The sequence below is a fragment of the Marmota flaviventris genome, chromosome 1 (assembly GCF_047511675.1).
Source record: "Marmota flaviventris isolate mMarFla1 chromosome 1, mMarFla1.hap1, whole genome shotgun sequence".
In the NCBI taxonomy this organism is placed as follows: domain Eukaryota; kingdom Metazoa; phylum Chordata; class Mammalia; order Rodentia; family Sciuridae; genus Marmota; species Marmota flaviventris.
Genome location: NC_092498.1, coordinates 144,462,516 through 144,488,518, shown reverse-complemented (window position 1 = coordinate 144,488,518; position 26,003 = coordinate 144,462,516). Strand labels below are relative to the sequence as shown.

General features: G+C 60.0%; 1 protein-coding gene and 1 long non-coding RNA gene across 2 annotated transcripts; both read right to left on the bottom strand.

Moving 5' to 3' along the window:
- Nucleotides 1-197: 197 nt before the first annotated feature.
- On the bottom strand, nucleotides 198-21,162 carry Slc8b1 (solute carrier family 8 member B1). The gene is given in 18 exon segments (XM_027923404.3): nucleotides 198-492; nucleotides 2,505-2,572; nucleotides 3,259-3,339; nucleotides 3,905-4,058; nucleotides 5,377-5,498; nucleotides 7,743-7,884; nucleotides 9,249-9,379; nucleotides 9,472-9,531; nucleotides 10,916-11,023; nucleotides 11,557-11,724; nucleotides 11,794-11,899; nucleotides 12,004-12,061; nucleotides 12,382-12,434; nucleotides 12,505-12,657; nucleotides 18,871-19,001; nucleotides 19,004-19,102; nucleotides 20,576-20,740; nucleotides 21,053-21,162. Coding segments are annotated over 16 exon segments (1,755 nt in total). The 5' UTR covers nucleotides 19,026-19,102; nucleotides 20,576-20,740; nucleotides 21,053-21,162; the 3' UTR covers nucleotides 198-294.
- Nucleotides 21,163-21,410: 248 nt separating this feature from the next.
- LOC114081886 (uncharacterized) lies at nucleotides 21,411-24,293 on the bottom strand. The gene is made up of 3 exons (XR_003580863.3): nucleotides 24,013-24,293; nucleotides 22,819-22,935; nucleotides 21,411-21,603 (listed from the first exon to the last, which is right to left on the bottom strand). It is a non-coding gene; the product is annotated as an uncharacterized lncRNA (long non-coding RNA).
- Nucleotides 24,294-26,003: the final 1,710 nt, after the last annotated feature.

Below are 26,003 nucleotides of genomic sequence, written 5' to 3'. Positions count from 1 at the left end.
GGCCAGCGAGAGGGAGGGCAGGTTGCCAGGGCCGCAGCCAGGCCGATTCCTTTGCCCCAGGCCCAGCCCTTCCCTCTGAGGACTCTGGGTCACTCAGGAGGTCTGGCTTCCGCTGGAGTCAGGCCACAGCCAGGCCACTCCCCAGAGGCCAGCAACGGGGCTGGGGTCCAGGCCGGAGGGCTCAGCTGATGTGCCCCGGCAGCAAGAGCCACCTGCGGAGCTGCCCACTCCAGTCTCCAGCAGAAGGCTGCAGGAGCCCCCTCGGTGCCACCAACACACCACAGGTGGCCTTGGTCATGTCCTGTTCAAGTGAATCACTCCGAACTCGGTGAGCAAGGCCACGGCCAGGAAGCCCAGGTAGAAGAGCAGCAGGCAGACGCCGTAGGTCCTGCGGAGCCGGAAGCACTGCAGGGGCACCGCCAGCAGGGAGAAGGCCAGGCTGAGGCCCAGGGCGCCGGCCAGCACCCACACCAGCAGGCCCTCGGGCTGCAGCTGTGGAGAACAAGACAGCGCCTGGGCCACCTATGGGGGCGGACCCCACCCGGGGACCCAGCCATGACCCCAGAAGAAGCAACCTCCAGTCCCACCTGCCTGGGAGCTTCTCATAAGAAATGGGACGGGTGGACGGACAGATGGATGGACAGATAATAAAGCAACCGTAGCAGAATGTCAGTGGGCCTGGCCCTACAACCCTGTCAGCTGTTCTACGCTGAGCCTTTGTGATGACATTGAAAGTGAGCATTTTGAAGGAACGGTGGCTGCTCAGGCTCCACCCAGGGTCTCTGTGTGGGGGGCCTTGGGAGCACTGGCTGCTTCGGTGCCACCGTGGTCCCTTCTGGTAGGTGTTATGATCACCTCCGTTTTATAGTCGAGGAAGCTAAGACTTGGGACAGAGCCCAGGAGTTCACGAGCAGCTTGGGCAACTCAGCAAGATTCCAGCTCAAAATAAATAAGCCGGCCAGGCGCAGTGACCTGTGACCTGTTCGGGAGGCTGAGGTTGGAGGGCTGCAAGTTCAAGGCCAGCCTGGGCAACTTAGCGAGACCGACCACATCTCAAAAAATTAGAGTGCTTGCCTAGAATGTGCCAGGCCCTGGGTTCAATCCGCAAGATAAATAATAAAAATCAAAAATCTTTTTTTAAAAGAGCAACTTGTGTTTTCCCCCTGACAGTCCCAAGGACATCTGCCCAACCTGGTGTCCCTTATCTCTCGCAACCTAATGGCCGTGCGCGCGCGGCACACACACATACACAGAAGAGAAGGAACAGGCCGGGGGCCTAGTGCCTCTATTCGGAATGGCCTTAGAATCCATGATGAGAAGGGAGCTCTGGAGCCCACGGGGTTGACCGTGTGCAGCAGTGTCGCCTCTCCGAGAAGCCAACTTCCCAAGCCCACGCAGCTGTTTGCTAGCCGGCCTGGCCAGCACGCAGGGCCACGAATTGCAAGTCAGCAGCAGAGGGTCTGTTCAGGACCCCTGGCTCCCAGAGACCGGGGAGCGACTTGGTCTCCACCAGCCACCAGCCAACAGCCCCTGGCCCCCCAGTGCTTCCCCTGCAAGGGCTTAAACCGGCTTCGGCCACCCACGCCCCTCCTTCTCTGGCAGCCCGGGCAGCCTGGGCAGGCGGCCGTCAGGTTCTGCTGGCCTCAGGCTTCATCTGCAAGGAGAAAGCACTGCCCAGACCCTGGCTACCTTCTTCTCTAGAACTCGACTATCTGGCCACAGGAGCCACCTGCGTCACCCAGTCCTTCCTGTTCCAGCCTGGCCCTGTCTCCCGCCTGTCAGGACAGTCTCTTGACATCACCCGCATGGGCAGCTGGGTGAAGACGCAGCGCAGGCTGGGTGCAGCCCAGGGCGAGAGCTTGGCTCAGCATGGGGGGAGAGGTCCCTGGTTCAGGGCCCAGCACCCCGCACATTCCCAGACACCCCCCAGGGGTCAGGAGGCCACAGGGCCCCTGAGAACCTGCCACCCACTGTGCATCTCTGACCTTCCCGAACCCGTGGGTGCCTGCCTTCTTCTCCTCCCAGCGCCCCGCGGGCAGCCCTGGGACCCGCAATCAGCTTGGCCCTGTCCCCACTCAGGAGGCCTGGAGGGGCCATCTACCCCATTTTACAGGTAGGAAGCTGAGGCACAGAGATGTCCCACCTCACTCAAAGTCACACAGCCAAGAGACTTCAGGACGGCCTGGACCCAGCGGGCCAGTAGGTGGGCACCGCCTGAGTCCCACTCTGACTCCTAGCTGCTTTGGCGACGCAAAAGGAATGCGCTTGTTTCAACTCAGCAGATATTCTCACTTCAGAGTTCCTGGGACCCGACCCCAGGAAATGAGAGTCGCTGAGGTGGGAAGGGTCTCTTGGCCCTGTGGGGTGCTCCTCTGTCCTCGCCCAGGTCCTCTCTCCCTCCCCCTCCCTCCCTCTCTTTCCTTTTTTCTTCTTCTTCATTTGTTTTTGAACCCAGGGACGCTCTGCCCCCCGAGCCCCCCAAGCCCCCGAGTCCCCCCGCTCACCTTCACCTCGGGGACGTGGCCCCAGGCTATCTGCAGCAGGCAGCCCAGCCCCACGCCCACCAGGATGTCTGCAGCCAGTTCAGGAAGCTCCACGGGGCAGCGGCCACGACCCTCCCGCCCTCCTGCTGGGACTTGGGGTGCCAGGGCCAGAAGGAGCCTGGCTTTGTCATCTGTGCCTACTGCCCACGTCCAGGGGCCCCACGGAAGAGCCGGGCTCCAGGGTTAGTGCCTGGAAGAGGGTGTGCTGAGCGCGTTGCGCACTCAGGCCTCATGACCGAACGAGGGGTCAGGAGGGCTCGGCACCGTGAGCCCCGCAGAGGGAGCCGCCACCCACAGTCCCCGGGAACCCAGGATAGTGCGTGGCGTGGGTCAAGGCCATCTCCAGGACGGCGGGTTCAAAGCCCTTAGGGCTGGGGGCAGCCAGCGGTGAGGCTGGCCTCGTGCACAGGCCTGGGTTGGACCCCAGCAGCCACCAAAGAAAGGTGGCCAGGAGAAAGGCCCTCTTCCCGGGGCCACCCGGCTGCCCTCTGCCCAGGCGGACCAGGGCCCGGGAACAGCGGCCCCAGGGCAGACCTGGCCCTGCCTGCTCGGCACAGTCTCACCAGAGCTCGCTGCCCGTCACACTCTGTCCCCACCTGTCCCTCCACCGCAGAGGCCAAGGGCCAGGGGAGACCGCTGCCCGGGGAACACTGACTCCCCGCAGCCCAAGGACCCGGCGCCCTGGGACCCCGCCCAGCACAGCCCGGAAGGATACTGAAGATGATGCCCCCGAAGCAGGCGGAGAACGCCATCCGCGGGTAGCCCTGGCGGGCCAGCGTGAGGTCTGAGAAGGCGTCTGCGGAAGCGGGGCCTTGAGTGGCAGGTGGCTCCCAGCTCCTCACCACCAGACACCGCGGCCACGGTGTCCGGGGACAGGAGTCTCCCACTTTTCCCACGCCCTCCCAGCAGGACTGACTTGGCTACAGGATGACCTGCTGCTACCCACATTTCACCCGAGTCCCACCTGCTGCGGGAGGGGACGGCCACACAGCGCCTCTGTGGATCAGGAAAAGCTGCCCCGAGAGCCAAGTGGAGGGAGGCCTAGATTTTAGGTCCCCCCTCCCTTGTCTGGATGACCGGATGCAGTGCGTAACCTGGCCAACTGTACCTGGCTGCTGTAGCTGTATTAAGCATGGTTGGCTGCAGTGGGCATTGCATCTTGCCTGAACTCTAAGAAGCTACCCAGTGCCCAGGTGTCAGAGATTGGGGAAGAGGCAGAGACTCTGTAGTTTCCTGGCTCAGGGACAGTTCAGGCCATGTCACCCAGTGCACATGCTGAAGACAGACCGCTGCCCACATGCACCTCTGGCTGGGGCTGAGGACGGGACTCTGCTCGCCCAGAACCCAGCCCGGGGAGTCACCTCCAATGCTGTTGCCCCAGGCCAGCAGCGTGAGCCCCAGGACTGTGTTGCTCAGCCGGAAGACCACGCCCAGGGAGCGCAGGATGTGCACCACCTCCGTGGCAGCCGCGTTGATCCACAGGGCGCTGGTCAGGAAGCCCAGGAAGGCCAAGAGCTGTGGACGAGACGCACCCTGCTGGGACCCGGCCAGTGACCGGGACACGGCCTCCACTTCGCATCCGTGGGATGAGACGAGAGGCAGAGAGGGAGCTGAGATCGTGACCGGGGCCCGCGCAGGGAGGTGTTCGGCAAGGGTCAGCGCAGTCATTTTTTTGGGGAAAGGGTTCCTCATAGCTGTCATCAAATGCCACGCATCACCCCCAACAGCCCCCTCCCGCCAACCCCGCCCAACCCCCACCACACGGCTCGGCGCCCATCTCCACGGATCTGCTGTCCTGACACTTGTGTAAGTGCAGTCACACAGCACGGTCCTCGGCCAGCAGCAGGTGTGGGCGCCGGGACCCCAGCTGCTCGGGAGGCTGAGGCAGGAGGACGGAAGCTCGAAGCCAACTTGGGCCACTTAGCGAGGCCCCATCTCAAAACAAAAGTTTGGAAAGGGCCGGGGATGGGACCTGGCCCAGCAAGCAGGAGGCCCTGGGTCCAAGCCCCAGTTGCTAAAAAGAACCCAAAGCAAACCATATTTTGTCAATAAATATAACATATGAAAACCTTTAAATGATTTCTTTCTGGTGCTGGGGACGGAGCCGGGCTCCCACGAGCCAGGCAAGGGCCGTGCTGCTGGGCTATGTCCCCGGCCTGAGAACTTTGAGGGGGTTTTTGAAGAAGTCCGCATGCACTGCCTGAAAGTCCCTGGCCTGCGAGACTGCAGGGAATGGAAGAGCTGCCACACAGACCCCCATCCCCGGTGTCACCACCGGGAGCATGCTTCCTCACCAGCTCTGGGAACAGACTGGTGGGTCCTCAGGAAGCAGACACAGCTGCCATTGCCCCAGCAACGGCACCCCAGGGCTGTGCACAGAGGACAGGAGAGTGGGTTTCCACACAGAGCCCTTCACACAGGCGCTGACCATGGGGGGAAGGCAGCCCCCCAGCTGCCCAGGACAGCACAGAGCCAGCACACGAGGCCACGTGCTGCAGGGTGAGATCCACACGTCACAGCATCCAGAGTGGGGCCGCAGGTGCCAGAGGCCGGGAGGGGATGGTGCTGACTCTGTGGGGCTGAGTTCTCCCTGGGGTGAAGACGTCCTGGATGGACGGGGACGATGGCCACCCCACCCCATTGGACACACCAACACTGCCGCGGGGTGGGCGGGAACTGTGCGGCCTGGGAATTGCACCTCCATAAAGCAGAGGATCCCCCAAATAACCCGACTCGGACAGGAGCCCTCAGGTCCCCGTCACAGGAGAAAGTGACCACCGGCCCATGCCCCAGACACTTAGGGCCCCTCGCCCAGCTGGGGCCCCAGTCTTACCCAGTGGAGCCTGGGGGGCACCTCGTTGGAGGTGGCAAAGAAGGTTACGGAAGCCACCGCGGTGCCCGCGATCACCACCACTGCCCACACGGGGAAGAGCCCGCCAATCTCGTAGACGCCATCTGCGGAAGAGACCAGCGCTGCAGCCCCAGCAGGACCTGCCCACACTGCTCCTGGGGCTCCCAGAGTGACGGGGGACCCCGAGATCTGGCAGGAGTCCCAGCCCCAGGGATGACGGTAGATACTCCCCCGGCCAGCCCTGCCTGCCCGGTCCCTGCCTTCCATGGGTCACGCAAAACCCCGGCCAGGCTTGTGCCCTCTGTGCCCACGGTGCCCGCCCCCACCTCCGCGCAGCCATCACGAACGGCCCAGTGCCTGGCTGAGCTCCAAGGTGGCTCCTGGGCGGGCAGCGGACCCCCGGGCAGCCCCACACGGCCCTCTCCTATCAGCAAGGGGAAGGTTCTAGAGCCTCGCACCCGACACTAAGGGGGCCTTCCGCAGGGGGACACCCCCGAGTCCTGCGTGCCCCATTTCCTTCGCCACCAGGAGGTGGTACCGGCTTCAAAGAAAGCCAAAGGTCCAAACGCCCAGACACGCACTTAAGACCTGGTCCTCTCTGTGGTCTGGCTCTTGGTCTCTCACATCTGGTGGGCGTAAGAACTGAGGGGGGCTAAGTTCACAAAGTCCTGAACACAGTACGGGACAGGTGACCGAGAGGGGACCGACAGGTGACCGACAGCGTTCAGTGTCTGCTAGTGCTGGCTCTGGCACGTGCCACCTGGGTGAGACCTTTGTCCAGCACTTGCCGAGCCTGTGCCGGAGGAATGTTGGAGGGTGGCCGCAGGCAGGGACCAGGGAGAGCTCCCTGGAGCCCAGCGAGCAGCAGGGCCGGGTCGAGGCCCAGGAAGAGGGAAGAGCTGGGGAGGGAAGGGCCCAGAGAGGCCGGGAGGTGCTGCCTTCCAGTCCCAGAGGCCTCCAGAGAGCCAGAGACGGGATCCCTCTAAGAGGCACTGGGGAGCCATTGAGGACTCTAGGGGAGTGACCACAGTGTGTGAAGGACAGCACTTTGGAATGGGCCTGGGCCAGGCTGGACCTGCCACCACCAGATGATCAGGGATGTGTGGGCAAGACACTGAACGCCCCAGAATGGCACCCCAAGGGGTCCCTGCTCCATCCTCTCCTGTCTCGGGGACGTTTCCATCACCTGCCAATCCCCATGTGCGTGCAGCTCGGAGCCGGGCCCAGGAGGATGGGAGGAGGGGCCTTAGGTCCACTGCGTCTGTTTCCGCAGGACCATGGATTTTCTGGAAATGAGACCAATCCTGCTGGTGCAGGTGATGGGCTTCCTGTCCAGTGATTCTGTCTGACTCAAGAGCTGACTCGGGGACATGGAGTCCAGTGGAGCAGACTGAGAGGCGGCCAAGAAGCTGGGCTGAGCGGGGAGGGTTCTGGACCCCCTCTTCAGGGAGCCAGGGAGGGGCTGGGGACCTGCTGGGGCAGAGCCTTGCCCAGCTGCCCCAGGCCTGGCTCAGCCCCCGGCCCTGCGAGACCAGACCAACCACAGGGCTGGGAAAGCAAGCTCCCAGGCCAGGCAGGGCGCCCAGCGCACGGGGATGGAGGCAGCGATGGACAGAGAGCCCCAGGGTCATGCTGTGTCCTCTCCTCCCAGCCTCCTGAGGAGCCTGGACAATGGAGGGGAAAGAGTACCATGAGGCACTAAAGTTAGACAACAGGAAGAAATCTGAACGGCAAGAGTTGGAAGATGTCTGATGAGACCCGTGTCCCCTCCACTGGAGGGGACAGACATGAGGAGGCTATTCTGGGCCAGGGGGATGCTGATGCACTGGGGACCAGCAGATGACATCAGCAAAGGACAGTGCTGAGCCAGCCAGGCGCCCCCACCCCGAGGCGAGGAGGGCACTGGGCAGCTGGTCTGGACGGCAGGTGTCCCTGGGGTGTCCCTTCTTGGCTCTGGCCAGCCTGGCCTCCATGGCCCAGAGCTTGAGAAGGCCACATCTAAAGTTTGGTGTGAAATCTCCACAGGTTTTGTTTTCTGATTAGCTGGACATTTTTACGGGCTGGGGACAGTGCCTGGGCCTCACACAGGCTGGGGGCTCTGGACCTGGGCTCCCCCTTCTCCCCCCCTTCTAACGTAGGGGACACCAAGCCAGGGTGGACGTGACCACAGTGTCACCGTCTGCAGCCGGCAGGCCTGGGCCAGCTGAAGGTCCCTGGATAAGCATCCAGCTGGGGTCCCTAAGGCCTGGGCACACAGAGGCAGCTCCAGGTCTGGACTCTGCTGCCCCAGGGCCTGCCTGCTGTGGCCGGGGAGAAGACGCGGGGAAGCCCAGGGGTGGGACACTCACAGGCCCCCGACTGCAGGGTCAGGACCAGGACCAGGGGGCTGACCACCAGGTGCAGGCAGTTGAGGGGCCGCTTCCAGTTCCGGTCGTCCTTGTCTGGGTCCACGACGGGCACGGTGAGGAGCAGCAGGAACTCCACGGGCAGCTGCCAAGCGGGCAAGGGGGGAGGGTGTGGGTGGGGAGGCCGAGTCCTGGCCGGCCACACACCAAGCTCGGCAGCCCCTGAACAGGACCCAGCACAGAAGCACCCTCGGGACAGCGTGGGCTGGGCACATACAGTTCCCATCACTGAGCACTGAGCAAGTGAAGACGGCCAAGTGCATTCTCGCACGTTCTGAGGCAGAGGGCCCAAGGCCCAGGGGTCAGCAAGACCGTGTTCCTCCTGGAAGCTCCAGGGGACTGTCCGTCCCCTTTTGCAGCTCCCAGGGACCCCTTGCCTCCCTGGGCTCCTGGCCTCATGCCATCCCAACCTTCCTGACTCCTCCTCTGATGTGACCCTTCTGCCTCCCTCTCTCCTGACAAGGACCCTGTGATTACACAGGACCCCCCAGAATATCAGATAAGCTCCCCATCTCGAGACCACAGACCACACCCCCAAAGCCCTCTCTCCCGTCGGGCAGCACATCCACGGGCTCTGGGGATCAGGACCGGGGTGTCCTCAGGGGTCATTATTCACCCTACCATGGGACCCTGACAGGGACTATAAATAATTCAGAAGCAGGCCCCAGAGGCTAAGGAACCTGTAGACAGCCACCCAGAGAGGTGGACAGCACCCTGTTTCTCGCCATGTCTAGTCGGTCACCAGCATGGGGTGCCCGCCCTACCCCAGGCCCTGCGCTCGGCCCTCACACATGCACTGTTGGCAAGTGTGGCTGGAGCAGGGCCTTTCCTGCACCGTGTGTTGTGCCCTCTCCCAGTAAGGAAAGAACACGCGGTAGGTGCCCACTGGGCCCAGAACGAGACCCTGGGCCGCCCTGCACCACCAGACCTTCGGCAATAGTCACCCTTGTCACTGTAAGTGAATGAGAGTCTTGGGCTCGTTTGTTACTGAGCATTGCAGTGGGAACAACTTGCTGTTACAGCCTCACCAGGGGGAAGGCACTGGACCATCCCCACTGCACGGGGGGAAACTGAGGCTCGGAGGATCGTGATTGGCCCATGGCCACGACGCACCCAGAGCCACCGTGGGAAGCAAACAGCTCACCATTTGCCCCCAGGACTGAGGAGGCCTAAAACATGTCCATGCTGGAGGTTTCTTGGTTACCTCCAGGAGCCCACAGGGGCTGAGGCCAGATGAGGAAGGTGGCAGTGGTGGACATGTCCTGGGGACCCAGCTCGGAGCTAGACCTCGGGGAAACCAAGCCTCAGAAGCAGCGGGTGAACAGGCCTTGACCCCTCCCTCGCCCTAGCCCTGGCCCCCTCACCGGGAAGGTCCCTTCCTCCCTCTCTCTGTCCTTCATGGAGGGCAGTGCCCAGGTCAGGCACTGGCCAGGGCTCAGTGGGCCGCACCTTGAGCACCTTGAGGGCCCTCCAGGACACCGACTTGCTTCTCCATGCCCTGAGGTCCAGGGGGTTCAGGGCGTGGACCAGGATGCGGGCCGTGCTCTCCTCCTGGTTGAACAGTGGCCGGAACTCGTCACCTGTGTGTGGAGGCAGCGTGGGTGTGGTCGCTTAGAGGGCCCCTCCTCGGCCCTGGCGCCCCCACCCGGTGGGCCCAGGGCGCGGGACTCACCGTAGTCGTAGCTGTTGGTGTTGGAAGACACAGGATCCTCCTCGGAATCAGACTGCGTCTCTGCAGGAGGTGTCCACAGGGGCTGAGCTGAGAGCCCAGACCACGGGCACCACTTTGGGGGACACTCCAGGACAGGGCCTTTTTTGACGTTGTTAGTACCGGGGATTGAGCTCAGGGGCACTCAACCACTGGGCCACGTCCCCAGCCCTATTCTGTATTTTATTTAGAGACAGGGTCTCACTGAGTTGCTTAGCGCCTCACTTTTGCTAAGGCTTGGTTTGAACTCGAGAGCCTCCTGCCTCAGCCTCCCGAGCCGCTGGGATGACAGGCGTAAGTCACCACACCCGGCAGGCCAGGGCCATTTTAGGGGAGCATGAGTCAGGCCCCTGTATTTGTTTCTTCTTGATGCTGGGGACCGAGCCAGGGCCTCGTGTGCCAGGGGATGCCCTATCACTGAGCTCCACTCGGCCTCCGCCGTCTCGGGCAGGCTCAGGAAACCGTCCCCAGCCAGGACGCCCAGCTCACAAAGTGCGAGTGCGCGGAACTAGCGTTGACCTACTAAGGACATCCGAAGACGACCTGGGTCCCACTTACTGACTTCAGTACTGTACTGTGCGGAGTTTGGAACCCTGTATGGTCCCAACTAGTCGGAACTTTCCTTAGGAGGCTCTGGACTCTTCCAGGCCTGGAAGGAAACTGGTCCCCTTGAGCTGCAGCCCTAATTCTCCCTCTCCAGGCCTAGATCCCCTGGCACCCAGCCCACAGGGCTGTAGGAAAGCACGGGGGTGACACGTGACAGGACAAGCTCTGACAGCTCAGTTGGCAGAGAGGAGAGGGAGGGAAAATCTCGGCAGACTTCCTGTAGGAGGAGTTACCAGCACCTGCTCGGCGCCAGGAGCGTCCTGCCCTCTGGAGCTACCGTCCACCAGCCACACGAGGGCCGACAGCAGACGGCTGTGGGTCCCCAGCTGTCCCTTCTGGCACTGAGGTAAGGGAGCAGCCTTGGGGGTCTGGGTTTGAGGGTCCTTCCTGTCTGTGCTCCTCCAGTTCCTTGGCCTCGGGGGCTTGACCCCCCCAGGCTGCCTCCTTCCTAGTAAAAGGGGGGTGGGGCGAGGTGGCGCCGCCCGCCATCCCAGCGCCTTGGGGACTCCCAAGTTCAAGACCAGCCTGGGCAACTTAGCGAGACCCTGTCTAAAAATCAAAAGTAAAGAAGGCTCCAAGGGCAGCGCGGGGCCTCGGGGCATGTGGCAGTGACACTGGCCACGGCATGGCGGGAAGCCAGGGAACGGGGGCCAGCGGGCGAGGCCAGGGGCTGAGCCAGCGCAGGGAGGGGCCTGGCGGAGGGACAGGGGTGTGACCACGAGGAGATGGGCCTCAAGGGACATGAGATAGCCCTCAGGGGCCTGGCGCTCCCGGTCCCCCTGGTCCTCTCCTGGGGACTTACCTGGTGTCCCCGGCATGGAGTAGACCAGGGACTTTCTCCGCTGCCATCGGTAGATCCAGGTGCACAGAATCACGGTGACCACATAGAACACGTAAAAGCCCAGGTAACCTGCGCGCAGGGGGACATCAGCAAGTGTCGTTCTGGCCACAGGGGCCACCAGCCAGGGCTGGCAGCTCCAGATGGAGCCCGTCCTCCATCCTGTGGGCCTCACCACCCCAGGCTGGGGCACCGGGTCCCGCCCAGGTGGCCACAGGTCAGAGCCTGCGAGTCGGCCCTGCTCCCTTCCTGCCGGGGCCACATCTCGAGGGCCTGTGACCCCCTGTCCAGCCCCGGCCCTGCCTTCGGCCACAGAGCGCCTGGTGCCAGCTCCCGGGCTGCAGGTCCCTGCTGGTCCCCTGACGTGCCCTCCTGGAGCCGTCGGGAGGGAGTGTGGCTGCCGGGGTGTGGCTGTGCCCCTGGTCAGGAGTGGGGACCGTGGATGCTCTGGACGGCCCCTCCTGCCCCTTTGGTCACTGGGGCCATTTAGTCCCTGTTGGCTCCGTCCCTGGAATCAAGTCGACCCTCCACCCCACCGGCCACCTCTCGCGTCTCTGAGCTCCTGGCCACCCCAGGGATGGCTCCTGTCCCCTGAGCCTGCTCACCCAGGGCCCACGCCAGCGTGACCCTGCCGAGGTAGAGCGCGGTGAAGGTCAGGAACACGGCGGCCATGTAGAAGGCGATGTCCCTGAGGAAGGGCCTGGAGGCGGCCAGGAAGGGGTGCAGGATGGCGATGCCTCCGGCCACCACGGTGGTCACCAGCACACCTGCGCCTGGAGGACAGTGGCCAGGCTCAGCCAGGGACGCCCCGCTGCCAGCCCCCCGCCCAGGGCCATACTCACCGAACAGAGCGCCGATGGCCAGGCCAGCCGTGCGCGGGTCCGAGAAAGCCACCAGGGCGCTGAAGATGTCTGGGGCACCATTCCCAAAGGCCAGGAAGGTGACACCATGGGAACGGGTCAAGGGTCCACCAGGGCCTCTCTGCCGCGAGCCACCCCAGGCCTCCTCCCCACCTTCCCGCCCTCCAGGGGAGGCCCAGCAGTCAAGGATACTGCCACGTTGTGGGACAGCTTGAGGACGCTGGAGATGGCCCACAGGTTGGGGCAGAAACTGGGGAGCAGACAGGGCACATCGCCACCTGGCCACCTGGCCACCAGGCCCGGCCCTGCCCCAGGGCCCCTGCCCCCTGCCCTGTCCGGCCCTGCCCCACTCCAGGGTCCCTGCCCCTGTCCCCCAGGTCCCAACCCTCTACCCCGTCCCCACCCTCTGCCCCCCACCCCATCCCCTGTCCCCTGCTCCTGCCCATGTCCTCCTGCCCCCTGCCCCCTGCCCCCTGCCCTGGGTCCCCATCCCCTGCCCCCAGGATTCAGGGGCCATCCCTGAAGGTCACTTCCCCACTCAGTTGCAGGCGGGCCCAGGGTCAGACTCACAACTTGGCTGCGGTGACTCCCAGAATCAGAAACAGGTAGAGCAGCCAGAACACCTGAGGGGGAGGGACAGTGGAGCCCAGGCCCTCCTGAGCCACCGTCCCCCCACCAACAGCCCAGACTCACGTAGAGGGTGACAGCCAGAGGGAGCAGGCTGGGGGGGAAGTGGCAGAAGATGCCCTCCAGGTAGTCCAGGTAGCCCCCACCACTGCGGCAGTCGGGGGTGGCCCTGACGAAGTCGCAGCGGTCAGAAGCATTCAGGCCACACACATCGCGACACTGCAGGGGGCAGGGGACACCAGGGACAGAGATGGAGAGGATCGCTGGACCAGGGCCCTCTGAGCTGGAGGATGTGACCTTCCTCCGGCCTGTCCCCAGGACCCCCAGGTCCTCCAAGAGCCAACGGCACACTTTTATTTTGAAAGATGAACTCGTGTCTGAAATTAAGGCAAATAATTCAGGCAAACATGTTTGTTTCAAAAGGAAACAAAACGAGACGGTTTTAAAATGTTTCTTGCTGTTGTTCTGCAGTGTCAGGGTTGAACCAAGGCCTGTGCAAGATCCCGGAACCCCTCTTCTCATCCCGTCCTCCAGAATCTCTCCCCTGTCCCCAGTGGCCCCCGCGTGATCAGTCTGGAGCACATCCTGACACACACCTGCCGGTTCTGTGACGTCTGTGTGCACACCTGACCTACAAGCCTGTCTGCGGGATGAGTTCATTCTAAGCCTCATTTCTGTAACTTGCTTTCACCAAGGAACAGATATGTCCATATTCACATACAAAAAGACACAACAGACTGGTGATCTCAACATGGAGGCACAGTGTCTTTCACCCAGCTCCTCGGGAAGCTGAGGCGGGAGGATGGCAAGTTCAAGGCCAGCCTGGGCCACTTAGTGGGACCCTGTGTCAAAATGAAAAGTGGCTGGGGCTGGGGCTCAGGGTAGAGCACCCTCAGGGTCAGTCCCCAGCACTGCGAGAAAACAGCACAAATCGAATAAAACATATTTAAATTAATCTGCACAACAATCCTATGAAGAAGGTAGGAATACTGATGCCCATTATGTAGACGGGGAGACTGAGGCCATGTCCCAGGTCCACTCGGGGGCAGAGCGGATTGCAGCCGGAGCTGTTTTCGCTATTTTCCCCAGAGCTGGGAGTTGAACCCAGGGCCTTTCACACGCTGGGCGAGCACCCTACCGCTGGGCCACATCCCCCATCCCTTTTTCATTGAGACAGAATCTCACGAAGTTGCTGAGGCTGGCCTCCAACTTTCAATCCTCCTGCCCCAGCCTCCTGAGTCACTGGGATGACAGTGTGCCCCACTGCGCCAGCTCTGAGCTGCTGGCTTTAACCACCAGCGTCCTCGGCTCACTGCTGCCCTTAGTAACTGCGGCAGTTTTCACTCAATGGACGACAGACAAGCAAGGCCACCGTTTCCTTACAGCCGGGCACATGGTGTGATTCATTTTCCAACATCAGCGACCACCAACTTCCTAGCATATGACTCTCCAGGCACACATGCGGATATTTTGAGGGAGAGAATTCTAGAAGTGACAGTGCTGAGTCACAGCTTGTCCCACTTGGGCGCCCTCTAGGAGCACACTCAGGCCTGGTGTTTCAGGAAGGAATGGAGGACGTGGGGGAAGTGGGGTGGAACCAGCCCCGGGCTGCAGGAGCTCGGGCCAGGGCCAGGGAGCGGGAGTTCACGCACCAGCTCACTCGTGCCCAGCGTGCCCAGCGATCCTGCAGGACACCGACCTCTGGAGGCCAAGGGAGCCCACCGAAACACAAGCAGGGCCCTGATGGTGTGTGACAGAGGGACGGTCACTGAAACAGAGCTTGCCAAAGTCCCCTCCCCAAGCTCTCCCACTAGAAAGGGGAACCAGCAGACCTCCACCTGCCCCTGCCCTGGCCACGGGAAGTCTGGCCCCACCACGGTCACAGGACTGTCACTACAAGCCCCCGGCGGCTGGGAAGCCCAGCACTCCCTTCATGAGCCGATGGCCACATGTATTTCTTCTTTTCCCCCAGGGCGCTGGGGCTCAGTTGGGGCTGGCGAGGGACCCGGGGTCTCATGCACACTCCTGCAGGTGCTCACCGCTGAGCTGTGCCGCTGGCCCTTCCTACTGACCTGCAGGAGCTCCCGTGTCATGGTGATGACCTTAGAAATGTCACCATACGCCTAGGAGCCTACACGTGCTCCTCCTCCCACTTGTCCCAAAGGTTTGTCCACGACATCCGCCCCTGTCAGCGCGGCTACTGCCTGAACTAGACAAGCTGCCTGGTGCGGGGACGCACGCCACCATCCCGCGACCTGGGAGGCTGAGGCAGGAGGATGGCAAGTTCGAGGCCAGCCTCAGCAACTTAGCAAGACCCTGTCTCAAAAAATAAACGTGGTGAGGATGTGGCTCATGGGTAGAGCGCCCCAGGTTCAATCCCCAGTGCTCGGAAAGAAAAGAAAAAACAAAGTGTTTCTTTTTTTTTTTTTTTCCTCATGACACGTGAAATTAAACAAAGTCCAAATGTCCACGTCCCTCGGCGTTGCCTGGGCACCACCACATCCCTCATTCACATGCTGCCCCCAGAGGGCGGCTGCCGAGGTCATGTGGCCACAAAACCAGAAATATTTCTCCTCTGGTCCTTTACGGAAAAAGTCTGCTCCGGAGGCTGGAGTGGGGGTGTGACGGTCACAACCTTGGCCTGGGCATCTCTGGGTGGCCAACCACTGTTCCCAGCAAGAAAACGGGGGTGAGGCCGTCCGCCCCCAGCACAGGGAGAAAGGCCGGGGTGAGTGGTCCACGGCCGCAGCTCGCACTCCGACACAAAGCCAGCCCTCCTGCCCAGTGGGGGGACGGGCTTCACCCCTGTCCTAACCCAGGCCCCGGCTCTGCTGGGGCCCAGGGACTTCCCAGGGAATGAGATCACCCAAGGGGCTTCTGGCAGGAGAGGGTCCCACCCAGCCCAGAGAGGGAGGACCCAGGGTGGGGGTCCCAGTGAAGCAGGTGCTGCCAGGGTCACCTCCTGTTCCATTGAGCCACGTCCCCACCAGCAGCAGTGATCGCCCTGCCCTGAGCTGCGAACACTGAGCCCCTCAGGACGGGCCCAGGGGTGGAATTCTGACTTGAGTCCTTCTAGACAGGATTCAGTCCTTCCTTGAGCAAAGAAATGAACCTCGGTTCCCTCCTCTGAATCATGGGGACAATAACCCCCTGATAAGGAAAATAGAGGTGACCCAATCATGGCCAGACCAGCACCCAGTAGGTGCTCAGTAAATATCAGGGGCAACATTATCATCTGAGTCTTTGGTGGGGGATGTGCTGCGACTTGAACCTGGGGCCTCAGGCTGAGCGGGTCCCCCACGGTGAGCCTCACCCTCAGCCCCACGCTTTGGATTTGTACCTTTCTCTTCCCCTCCTGGTCCTGGGGATGAACCCAGGGCGGCTTTACCCTGAGCTACATTCCCAGCCCTTTTTATTTTATTTTATTTTTTTATTTTGAGATAGGGTTTTGCTAAATCACCAAGGCTGACCTCCAACTTGGGATCCTCCTGCCTCAGCCTCCTGAGTCTCTGGGATAATGGGTCCACGCTACCGTACCCAGCTCTCTCTGTGTTCAGTTGGTGGCGCTCTGGGTCAGGCTGGTGACTTCCCAGCCTCCTCTGACCTCCTGAGTCTCTGCCTCAGGAGACCCCACGGGATACCACGTCTAGGGGTGAGGGTGGACAAGGCAGGGACCGGGCCCGTGATCTAAAACCAGAAGACTGCTTGGAGTTCTGGCCAGTGAACGGCACATGCCAGGCCCAAGACCTTCAAGTTGTAAAACAAAATCCTGCCAAAAAGAAAAGAGCAGAAGCCACCCAGCAGAGAAGTCCACAGGTGTGATTTGTCCCCAGGGCCCTCAGCTCCCAACCCTGAACGAACAGGGCCATGTGGACGACAGGGTCAGCAGGACAGACGGGGAGGCCTGGGTGATACCCAGCTTGCTGTGTAACCTTCGGGAAGCCCCTCGACGTCTCTGGGCTTTGGTTTCTATACAGGGGCCACATATGTTTCCTTACATGCTCTTCTGCCTTTGCTTGAAGATCTAATGTGGGGACACAGGTGGCCAGAATCTACCCTGGCTCCACCAAGAGCCAAAGAATTAAGCAACCGGGTGGTTGAGGGGACACTTCAAGACTTTTCTGTTTAGTTCGTTAGCACCTGGGATTTCATAAGGGGTCTTTCCCGAATGTCCCCAGCTGTCAAGGCACCTCCTCCGGCAAATGCAGTCAGGACAGGGGGGCTGGCACAGAGTCGTGGGCTCACGTGAATGACGTGTGTGGCCGCGTTCCAACAGAAACGTAATTAAGTCCAGGCGCGGTGGTGCACACCTGTGATCCCAGCAGCTCGGGAGGCTGAGGCAGGAGGATCGCCAGTTCAAAGCCAGCCTCAGCAAAAAGTGAGGCCCTAAGCCACTCAGTGAGACCCTGTCTCTAAATAAAATACCAAACAGGGCTGGGGATGGGGCTCAGTGGTGGAGCGCCCCTGGGTTCCATCCCGGGTACCCCCTCAAAGAAAATGTAATTAGGACCCTCGTATGCACATCACGTAATTCCCCGCGTCATGGAGAGAGCTCTCTTTTGTTCAAAAGCCAGCAGCGGTCTGGGTTTGCCCCAGGTCATGTTCCTGGCCCCTGAAACCCATGTCCAGAGACTCTCCTGGCCCACAGTTGGTACTCAGTGACATCAGCTGCGCCCCCTTTCTCCAGGGGGAGACTGATCTTCTGTCCTGGCCCCTCGGACCTCCAGGGTCAGCCCAAGTGTCCAGCATCTGGCCACCGACACCCTCATTGCAGCTGTGCTCCCTTCCCCAGAGACCCTGGTGGCCCACAACAGACCTGTCCCCAGGTGCTGAGGCCACACTCAGCCAGCCTGCACTAAGGCCCCGGGTGGCTCTGGACATCCTGTTCCTATTGCTCCCCCAAGTCCCCAGTCAGGCTCGGTCCCAGGGCCACTGCCACACCTCACCAGTGCTCCTGTGCCAGGGTGTCCCTGCTCCCCGCCTCTGTCCCCACCGCCCAGCCCCCATGGCCGCCAGTGGGGCTCCTGTAAACCGTGGGTCACTCCCTCCTTCCTGGGCCCCAACCCCTCCTGTGGCTCCATGGGACCCTGGGACAGCCCACGTCTGCACAGGGATCACTGTTTCCCTGCCCCAAGAGGCAGCGATTTCACAACCACAAGCCACCTCTCCGTCTGTGAACGGGGCATAACTGTCCCCTGGCTCCAAGTGTGGGCGCCGACAGTGACCCCTGCTGGAGGAGACGCCTGACCCCTGTGGAGGAGACCCTGTGACCCTGTGAGCAGCCCCCGCCTTCATTCCTACTTGGGATCTGCTGTGGCCCCTCCTCCCGCAGACCTCAGGCTGGGGCGACCTCAGGCTGGGGCGACCTCAGGCTGGGGCGACATGGGGCCCCTGGAGGCATCGCTGGGCCCAGTAGGCGCTGGAGGGGCTCTCTTGCCTCCAACCCCAGGACCCTTATGGCTCCTCCGGGGGCTCCCTGTCTGAGTCCACGGACCCCCAGGCCCTCGGTTGATCCGGCCGGAAGCCTGGAACTACTCGCCACCTCTCTCACCACTGTGCCCACCTGACCCAGCAGGATGCCCTGCTTTCTGTCCCTCCACTTGGTCCCTGTCCCTCACACCTGCCCTGTGCCCCTGGATGACCAGAGCGCCCCCGCATCTCTCTCTCCCACCAACGTCTCCCCTCTCAACCCGTTCTATCCACAGCAACCAGAGGTCCCTTGAACAAATAAACTGGATTCTGACCTCCCCCTGTTTAAAACCCTCCAGGGGCTACCAACTGCCTTAAAGTAGTCACCCCCAGCCTCCACCCACAGGGCCTTTCATAACTGGCCGCTACTCCCTCCTGGTCCTCTTGACGGTCTTCCCTGACTCACCCTGAGCCCATCCTGGCCTCCAAGCTGCTCCAGGAACACACCAAGCTCACTCCCACCTCAGGGCCTTTGCACCTGCTGGTCCTCTTGCCCCAGCGCTCTCCCTCCAAATGTTCCCTCTCCATTCAGGGCTCAGCTCAAAGGTCACTTCCTCACAGAAACATTCTGTGACCCAACCTGAAGTCGCTGGAAACCTCACACCCCTCCCCGCACCACTTTATCTACTCTTTGCTGAAAACAGCACGTTACCATCGGAAAGCCACCAGCTTACTCCTGTCTGTCCCTGCCTAGGAGACCATCAGCACAGGGAGGCCAGGATGTCTGTCTTTCTTCTTTGTTATATCCAGGACTCCATTCAGTGCCCAGCACATAGTGGATGCTCATTTATACACATCTCCCCAGCCTTTGCTGAGGCTGGCTTTGAGCTTGTGATCCTCCTGCCTCAGCCTCCCCCACTGCTGGGGTTACAGGCATGTGCCACCGCGCCCAGCAATAATAAATGTTTGTTAATGGAATGAACGCACCCCTGCCCGACCCCAGCTTCCTGCCTGGATACTCACATCTGCCATGGGGGTCTGGTTCACAGCCAGGGCTGGAAATGGGGGGCTGATGTGGGTCCCTGTTGATGGGCCCCAGGCCCCAGACACTGTCTCCGCCATCAGGAGCACACAGAGCCGTCTCAGCGCCCCGGGAGACCCAGCCATCTGCTGGCCATTGACCCCACAGCACCTGAGCCTCGCTCCACTTCCCTGTCTGTAGGAAGTCAGCTCCAATGGCAGGTGCTCCAGCAGCCTAGGGGGCGGAGTGAGAGAGGGGACAGTGTTACGGAAGATCCCAGGACACAGCAAGAGGGGCTTCAGACCAGCTAAGGTGCTGCCCTCCCTCCTCCCCCTACCCAACCACAGTGCAGATGGAGCTCGGTGAGCAGAGTCAGGGCCCTGGCCATGTGGCGTGCAGGTCACACTGTGGCCTTCCTCAGCCCCCAGGGAGCCTCCACCAAAACTGCCCCCATCACCCGACACACAGACACCTGGCCCCGGAATATCAGGGCTGAGATGGGAACACCAGGGCTGGAAGGGTGTTCCAGGGACACATGCCTCCGGGGCCTCGGGGGTAGGTAACAGTGGTGGGGACCCAGAAATTCCTCAGAATCAAGGCAAACATCTTCTTGGATGTCCTTGGCCTGTGGCTGCCAGTCTGAGAGGCCATCCATCGGTCCCACAGCCTGCTAAGCAATCTGTCATTCTGTTTTATAAAGAGCCAAGAGCACAGGGTGCGTGGCACACAACTACTACTCCAGCGACTGGGGAGGCCGAGGCAGGAGGATTGCAGACAGAGCCTTACCCAGCAATAATAAATATTATTATAAATCAATAAATACTTAGTGAGACCCTGTCTTAAAATGAAAAAGAAGGGGCTGGGGTCGTGGCTCAGCGGCAGAGCGCTTGCTTCGCATGTGTGAGGCCCTGGGTTCGATCTTCAGCACCACACCAAAATAAATAAATAAAATAAAGGTGCTGTGTCCAACTACAACTAAAAAAAATATTAACATTAAAATTAAAAGAAAAAGAGCTGGGATGCAGCTCAGGGATAAAGTGTCCCTGATTTCAATCCCCAGGACCAAAAACAAGAGTGCTAAGCCCTTTACCAGAATACCGCACTCAGTCAAAACCCTGTTCTCATTCCCATTTCACAAAAGAGCAAACTGAGACATGATGAGGTGAAGTCAGTCCTGTCCCCACTCTGGGCCACCTCTCCCTCATCCAGTTGCCATCACCCTTGCTGCTTTAAGAGGTTGGGACTCAGAGGAATTCTGCAGCCCACCCAAGGTCACAAGGCAAGGTGGTCGGCCACAAAGTCATCTGCTCCTCTGGTGAGGAAATGAGGCCCAGAGGGAAGTCAATTGCTCAAAGCCACCGGCCTCCTGGCAGTGGCAGGGGGCTGGGTGCTGGCATCTGCCTGTCCCTTAACAACTGTGGATAAGGGCTTCATTTTTCCTTCAAAGCAATTCAACTGGGAGAACTTGGTCCACATGGCCAGGGTGAGTCTGTTTATTTTTGCCATCAGGAAAAACAAGGTCGATGTCGATCTTTTCTTTTTCTCTTTTTCTTGGTGATTCTTTGAACAGATGTTTCTCAATGTCTTGGTGGCTCAGTGTGGAGGGAGGAGGAGGAAGAGGAGGAGGTGGAGGAGGAGAAGGAGGCCCAGAGGAAGAGAAGGGGACCTGAGGGCGCAGGGGTCGCCTGTGGCACGGAGCTCCCTCACCTGCTGACCAGATGCGCTGTCCTCCTGGACTCCAAAGCGAGTTGGAGCCTCTCCACCTGGCAGCGACCTGGACGGAAAAACACCCGCCTGGCAGTTGGGTGTCTGCCGCGGACTGTCCGTGCAGCCTCGGGGAGGTCACTTCTCTCGGAGCCTCCAATGGCTCATCTGTAAAATGGACACACATGCTGGCCCGCGGAGCGTGCGGTCAATGCCCCTGGTGTCCCAGCGCACGAGGACCAGCAGGTCTCTACTGGCCGCCGACTTCCTTTCACTTCCCAAATCAGCACTGATGGGGCCCCTCCCGTGGCGGGTCCCCGGGTCCAGTGCTGGTGCGAAGGGACGGGGACACGAGAGGGGGCTGCGCTTTTTGGGCGCGAGCCCTCGGGACTCTGCTGCCCAGTTCCACTCGGGGCGGGCGCTGAGGAGTCGAAGTTGGGGTGCCGGGTCCGCTGGCAGCGGGCGGGCGGCGCCGCTTACCTCGGGCCGGGCCTGGGATCTGCACACTCCGCGCCTCCCCGCGTCGGGCCTCGCGGCCTCCCGGTCCCTCGGGGGCGCGCCCGACCTTCCGCCCCGCGCGGCTGGCCAGGGCGCCCCGCCCGGAGTCAGCCGGGCAGCTCGCCCCGCCCCCAGTTCGCCCCGCCCCTCCGGCTCGCCCCGCCCTTCCATCTTGCCCCGCCCACGCCCTTAAAGGTACAGACTGCGGGAGGTGGGGCGGGGCAAGAGCGAGTTTGAAATCCTGCTGTCCACTTTCCCTTCTGTCCCCAGCCTTTGGTTCTGCTTTCACCACGAAAGCAGAAGCAGGAGGCAGCAGGAGGCCAGAGAGGGAGCAGTTAGAGGGTGAACGGGGAGACTCCCTTCCCAGGGCGGGATCCTGGTAATGAAAGGCGATGGGAAGAACTAGGGACGATCCCGAGTGGGGAAGGCCACACCTATCTGCAAACATCCGCCCCCGATTTGAGGTTCCTGATGAAGCTCCTGTTTCCCTCTGCTGGCATCCCGTTTATGCTCTGCAGGGGCTGGCACCGGACCTGAGGCAGTTGGGGGCAGGGCCGCTCCTGCTGTCATCCCATCTCTCTGACCTCTTAACCCCCACCCCTTTGTACCCTGGGCCAGAGGCTAGCCATTCCCTGAACACTCCCAGACCTTACACACAGCCACACATCTGGGCTCCTCCAAGCCGCTGCCCCATGCCACCCCCATCCTCCTCCCCCTGACAAACTTTTCCATTATTGTTATTATTATTTACTTTTGAGACAGGGCTCACTAAGCTGCTGAAGCCGGCCTCCTACCTTCCCATCCTCCAGCCTCCACTTTCTGAGTCACTGGAATTCCAAGGGTGTGTTCAGCCACCACACCTGGCCCAGCCCATCTTACTCAGGCCCAACTCAAAAACATCTGCCTCGAGGTGAGGTTCCTGACCAAGCTCCTATTTCCCTTGCTAGCATCCCTTTTTCAAGGCTTCCCCCTGGCCTGTGCTTTCTTCTCCATCCGCACTCTCCGTGGGGCTCCCTACCTCTAGTGCCCGCCCGCCTCTAATTCCCATCCCGGCGGGTGACGAGGTCCCAAGCATGAGTTTGGAATCACAGAGCATTAGGCTTCCGTGTGACCTTCCAGAACTACTCAGACTCTCTGAGCTCAGTTTCCTTCCCTGTAAAATGGGGAGGACAGTGGTGCCTACCCCCTGGGGTCTTCCCTCAATGGAAGACACTGTTGTCACTCTTATCTCATTATTACTACAGTGTGGCCATTAGGTGCCTGTGTGCCCCATCCTCATAGCGGGGCCCAGGCCCAACCTGTCCCCATGTCTGGGCAGCCAGCAAGCACATGGATGCCTGTATCAAGTGCTGAACTTGTTCTGGGGTCAGCTGGCCCCCTCCCCCTCTGCCACCTGCTGCCTGGGGAAGTAGCTCCAGAATTGCTGAGTTTGAAGCCAAAGTCCTCCTCCCCTAAGGGGCTCTGACCCTGGGATTCAGGCGCCCAGCCAGGGGAAGGCCTCAATGTCACCATGGTAGGTCAACTGGTTAGGCAGGTCACAACCTCTCTGTCTCCCAGGATTGGACTGGATTGGGGGCCTGCAAGGGGGAGCATGAGTGTCTCTTGAGAGATCCCTGGAGAGGTCCAGGGAGGAGAGGAACCTGGGGACATGGCAAGGAGACAGACGAGGCCTGAAAGATAGCCCCTGGTTCACCGCGCACGGTGGACAGTCAGGGCCTCTTTTCCAGGCAGGGAAGGGCCAGTGGTACCTGGTAGGAGCCGCCTGAGAAGTCACTCGGACCCAGCTTCAGACCCCAGCTTTGCCGTTTGCCAGCCACTTGACTGGGAACAAGTCATGTCCTCTCTCTGAGCCTGGGTTTCCTCATCTGGAAGCGGAGAACAAAGCAGGACTTTGGGGCCCTCGCTCACTGGGCTGTGGGGAGGGCTCTTTGAAATTCTATACGCAGAGCAAAGCCCACACCGCAGTGCCTGGTGGGTGAAAGAGTCCAATAAATGGAAGCTTGTTCTCGTTCTCATTAATGTACCACTGAGAATTAAAGAATCGGACTGACTGGCGTCCCCGAGGACAATGCTGATTTCCTTTCCTTGGAGACAAGGGTTCTATGCTTGTATAAGTCACCTCGGGCTGCGTAACATACCACCCCCAGAGACAGGGACCTGACATGACAACATTTTGTTATCTGTGTCCCTGAGGCTCCTGAACTTGCGAAGGGCTCAGCTTAGTGGTTCTGGCTCAGATGCCTCCTGTGTGTGTGGTCACCGTGGCTGGGGCTGGGGCAGATGGCCGGGGGCTGCCTGGGGATGTGTCCTCCTTCATTTAGTCCCGTGCTTTTCCGCAGGATCCCTCTGTGGGAGCTGATTTGATTTCTGGGACTCTTAGTCCCTGGTGGCCTGATGGGGTGGGGGGCGCAGACTGGCCGACAGGGGACGGCACAAAGGTTTCAGAGAACAACAAAGAAGCTCTGATGGATTTTATGACTCAGTTGTGGAAGTGACATGCTCCCATCATGTCACTTGCACTACAGTCATGCCCACCCAGATTCAAGGAGAGGAAATGGACCCTACCTCTCCGTGCAAGGTCGGACAAAGTCACATGGTAGGAAGAGAATGTGAGACGAGGTGTGACCACATTTGGAAAACAGAGATTGTCACCTGCCTCAGTCCAAGGAAGTCACCAATAGTGAATGCTTAGGCAAGGAGAAGAGCCACAGAGGGGAGCTGTATTTGCTGGCAGGTGGGGAAGGGACCCTCGAATCCCATTGGGTGGACTGCTTCCTACAACATCACTTCTGGACCGAGCCTGTCCTTGTCCTCTGAACAAAGGCCACATCAATCAAAATACACTGTTTGCAGAGTAGCATTTATTCTGTGCACACCCATGCCATCGCAATCCTTCAGGGGGAGGCAACAATGACCTCATTTTACTGAGAAGGGAAACTGACCTCAGGGAGATGCAGCCGCCTGTCCACAGGGCACGCTTTGGGAAGTGGCCTACATGGGATTGCACTCCAGTCTGAGAGATGGCACTTGAGTCTCCACTCACTCTCCAGGCCGGGCGTCCTCCTTCCCTCAGAGGTAAGGCCAGGGCCTCTCCACGCTCAGCATGCTTGCTTCAGAGGCCCAGGGTGTGGGCGCCTGCCCCAGAAATCACGTAGGAACCTGGGGATGGCAGAAGCAGAAGCAGGAAGGGGAACTTAAAGAGGAAAGAAAATAAGACTTTTTATTTTCGTAGTTCTGGGAATTGAACCCAGGGTCTCGCACATGCTAGGCAAGTTCTCTACCACTGGGTTGTATCCTTAACCCTTTGTAGATTTTATTTTGAGACTGGGTCTTGCTAAGTTGCCCAGGATGGCCTCCAACTTGTGATCCTCCTGCCTCAGCCTCCCGAGTGGCTCGGATTACACGTGTGGGCCTCTGCACGGGGCTACAGTCAGAACTTTCAGTTTTAGCCTCTGTCCCAGAGACGCTGAAGGCTCCTTAAGGGTTCCTGAGCCTCACCTTCAACCGAGGCAAGTTTGCACCAATCCTGGCAGCTCCTGGCGAATAGTCACCGGACACCTACTTACACCTCCCCAGGGCGGATGCTCCGGACCTTTCCAGCAGACTGCACCAGTTGTGAGAGTTTCTTTACTGGCATTGCTAGGAGGCATCTGGGTTAGAATAATCCTTCTAGAAAGTGACTTGACCATTGGCCGATGTTCACCTTAAGTGCCCTTTGTCCTGGGCTGCTTCACTCCTGGGGCTTTTTCTGTGATCCCAGCTACTGGGGTGGGGGTGGGGGTGGGGTTGAGGCAGAAGGATCGAAAGTTTGAAGTCAGTGACAGCAATTTGGCAGGACCTAGTCTCAAAGTAAAAATTCCAAAGGGTCAAGGATACAGCCCCGTGGCAGCGCGCTCCTGGGTTCCAGCCCCAGTCCTGCAAAACAGAACAGAACAAGCCCAAACCCGGACCAAACCCCCTCAAAAAGCCCTAAGCCTGCAGGAATTCTTAGCTCGCTGCGCCTGACCACTGCCGCACACCATCTGGAAATTGAAAAATGCCAAAGCCCTTCCTCCCAGATGGTGACTTTAGTCTACAGTGGCGTGTGAACACACCAAGGAGAAATGTCATCCACATTTTGGGCGCAATGACCTTAGACAAATACAGTGTTCTTAAAGGCACCACCACTGATGAGGAACATTCACTGGGCGTCACTGTGCAAGCTCTTAATTCTCCCTGTGTCCTGTGAGTTAGGTCCTGTTTTGGGCCCCTCTTTAGAGATGAGAAAACTGAGCACACAATGATGACATCGTCTTGGCTCAGTACTCTCAGGGAATGAGCTTTGGAGTGGGGCGGTCTGCAGGGTTCAGCTGCTACATAGGACCTTTCTGAGGGAGGCGGCGCACTTATGTTGAGTGACTAAGAGTGTCGGGAACTCAGTAGAGTGCGCCCCCTGGTGGCCACAACGGGCAGCTTCCACGCTGCTTGCGAACTGAGTTCGAATCGCTGTTCGGTTTCCCGTTGTGTGACTTCAACAAATCACTTTGTCTGCTGGAGTCCCAGTTTTCCCCATGAAAATTCAGATTTCTTCGTATATTAGGGATGCAAGCCCTTTTTCATGATACATGCTCTAAAATGTCTTCCTTTTTTTCCCAGTTCTCTTTCAACTTTGCTTATGAAGTTTTTTTTTTTTAATATGCAAAAGTTAAAAATATTATGTAATCAAATGCATCAATCTTTTATTGCATTTGGTTTTGGAGTCACAGTTAGCGCTTTTTTTTGAATGTGGTACTGGATATTGACCCCAGGGGTACTCTTACCACAGCCTCCATCCCACCCCCCACACACCGTTATTATTTTTGAGACAGGATCTCACTAAGTTGCTGAGGCTGGCCTCAAACTTGTGATCCTCCTACCCAAACTTCCAGAGTCACTGGGATTACAGACATGTGCC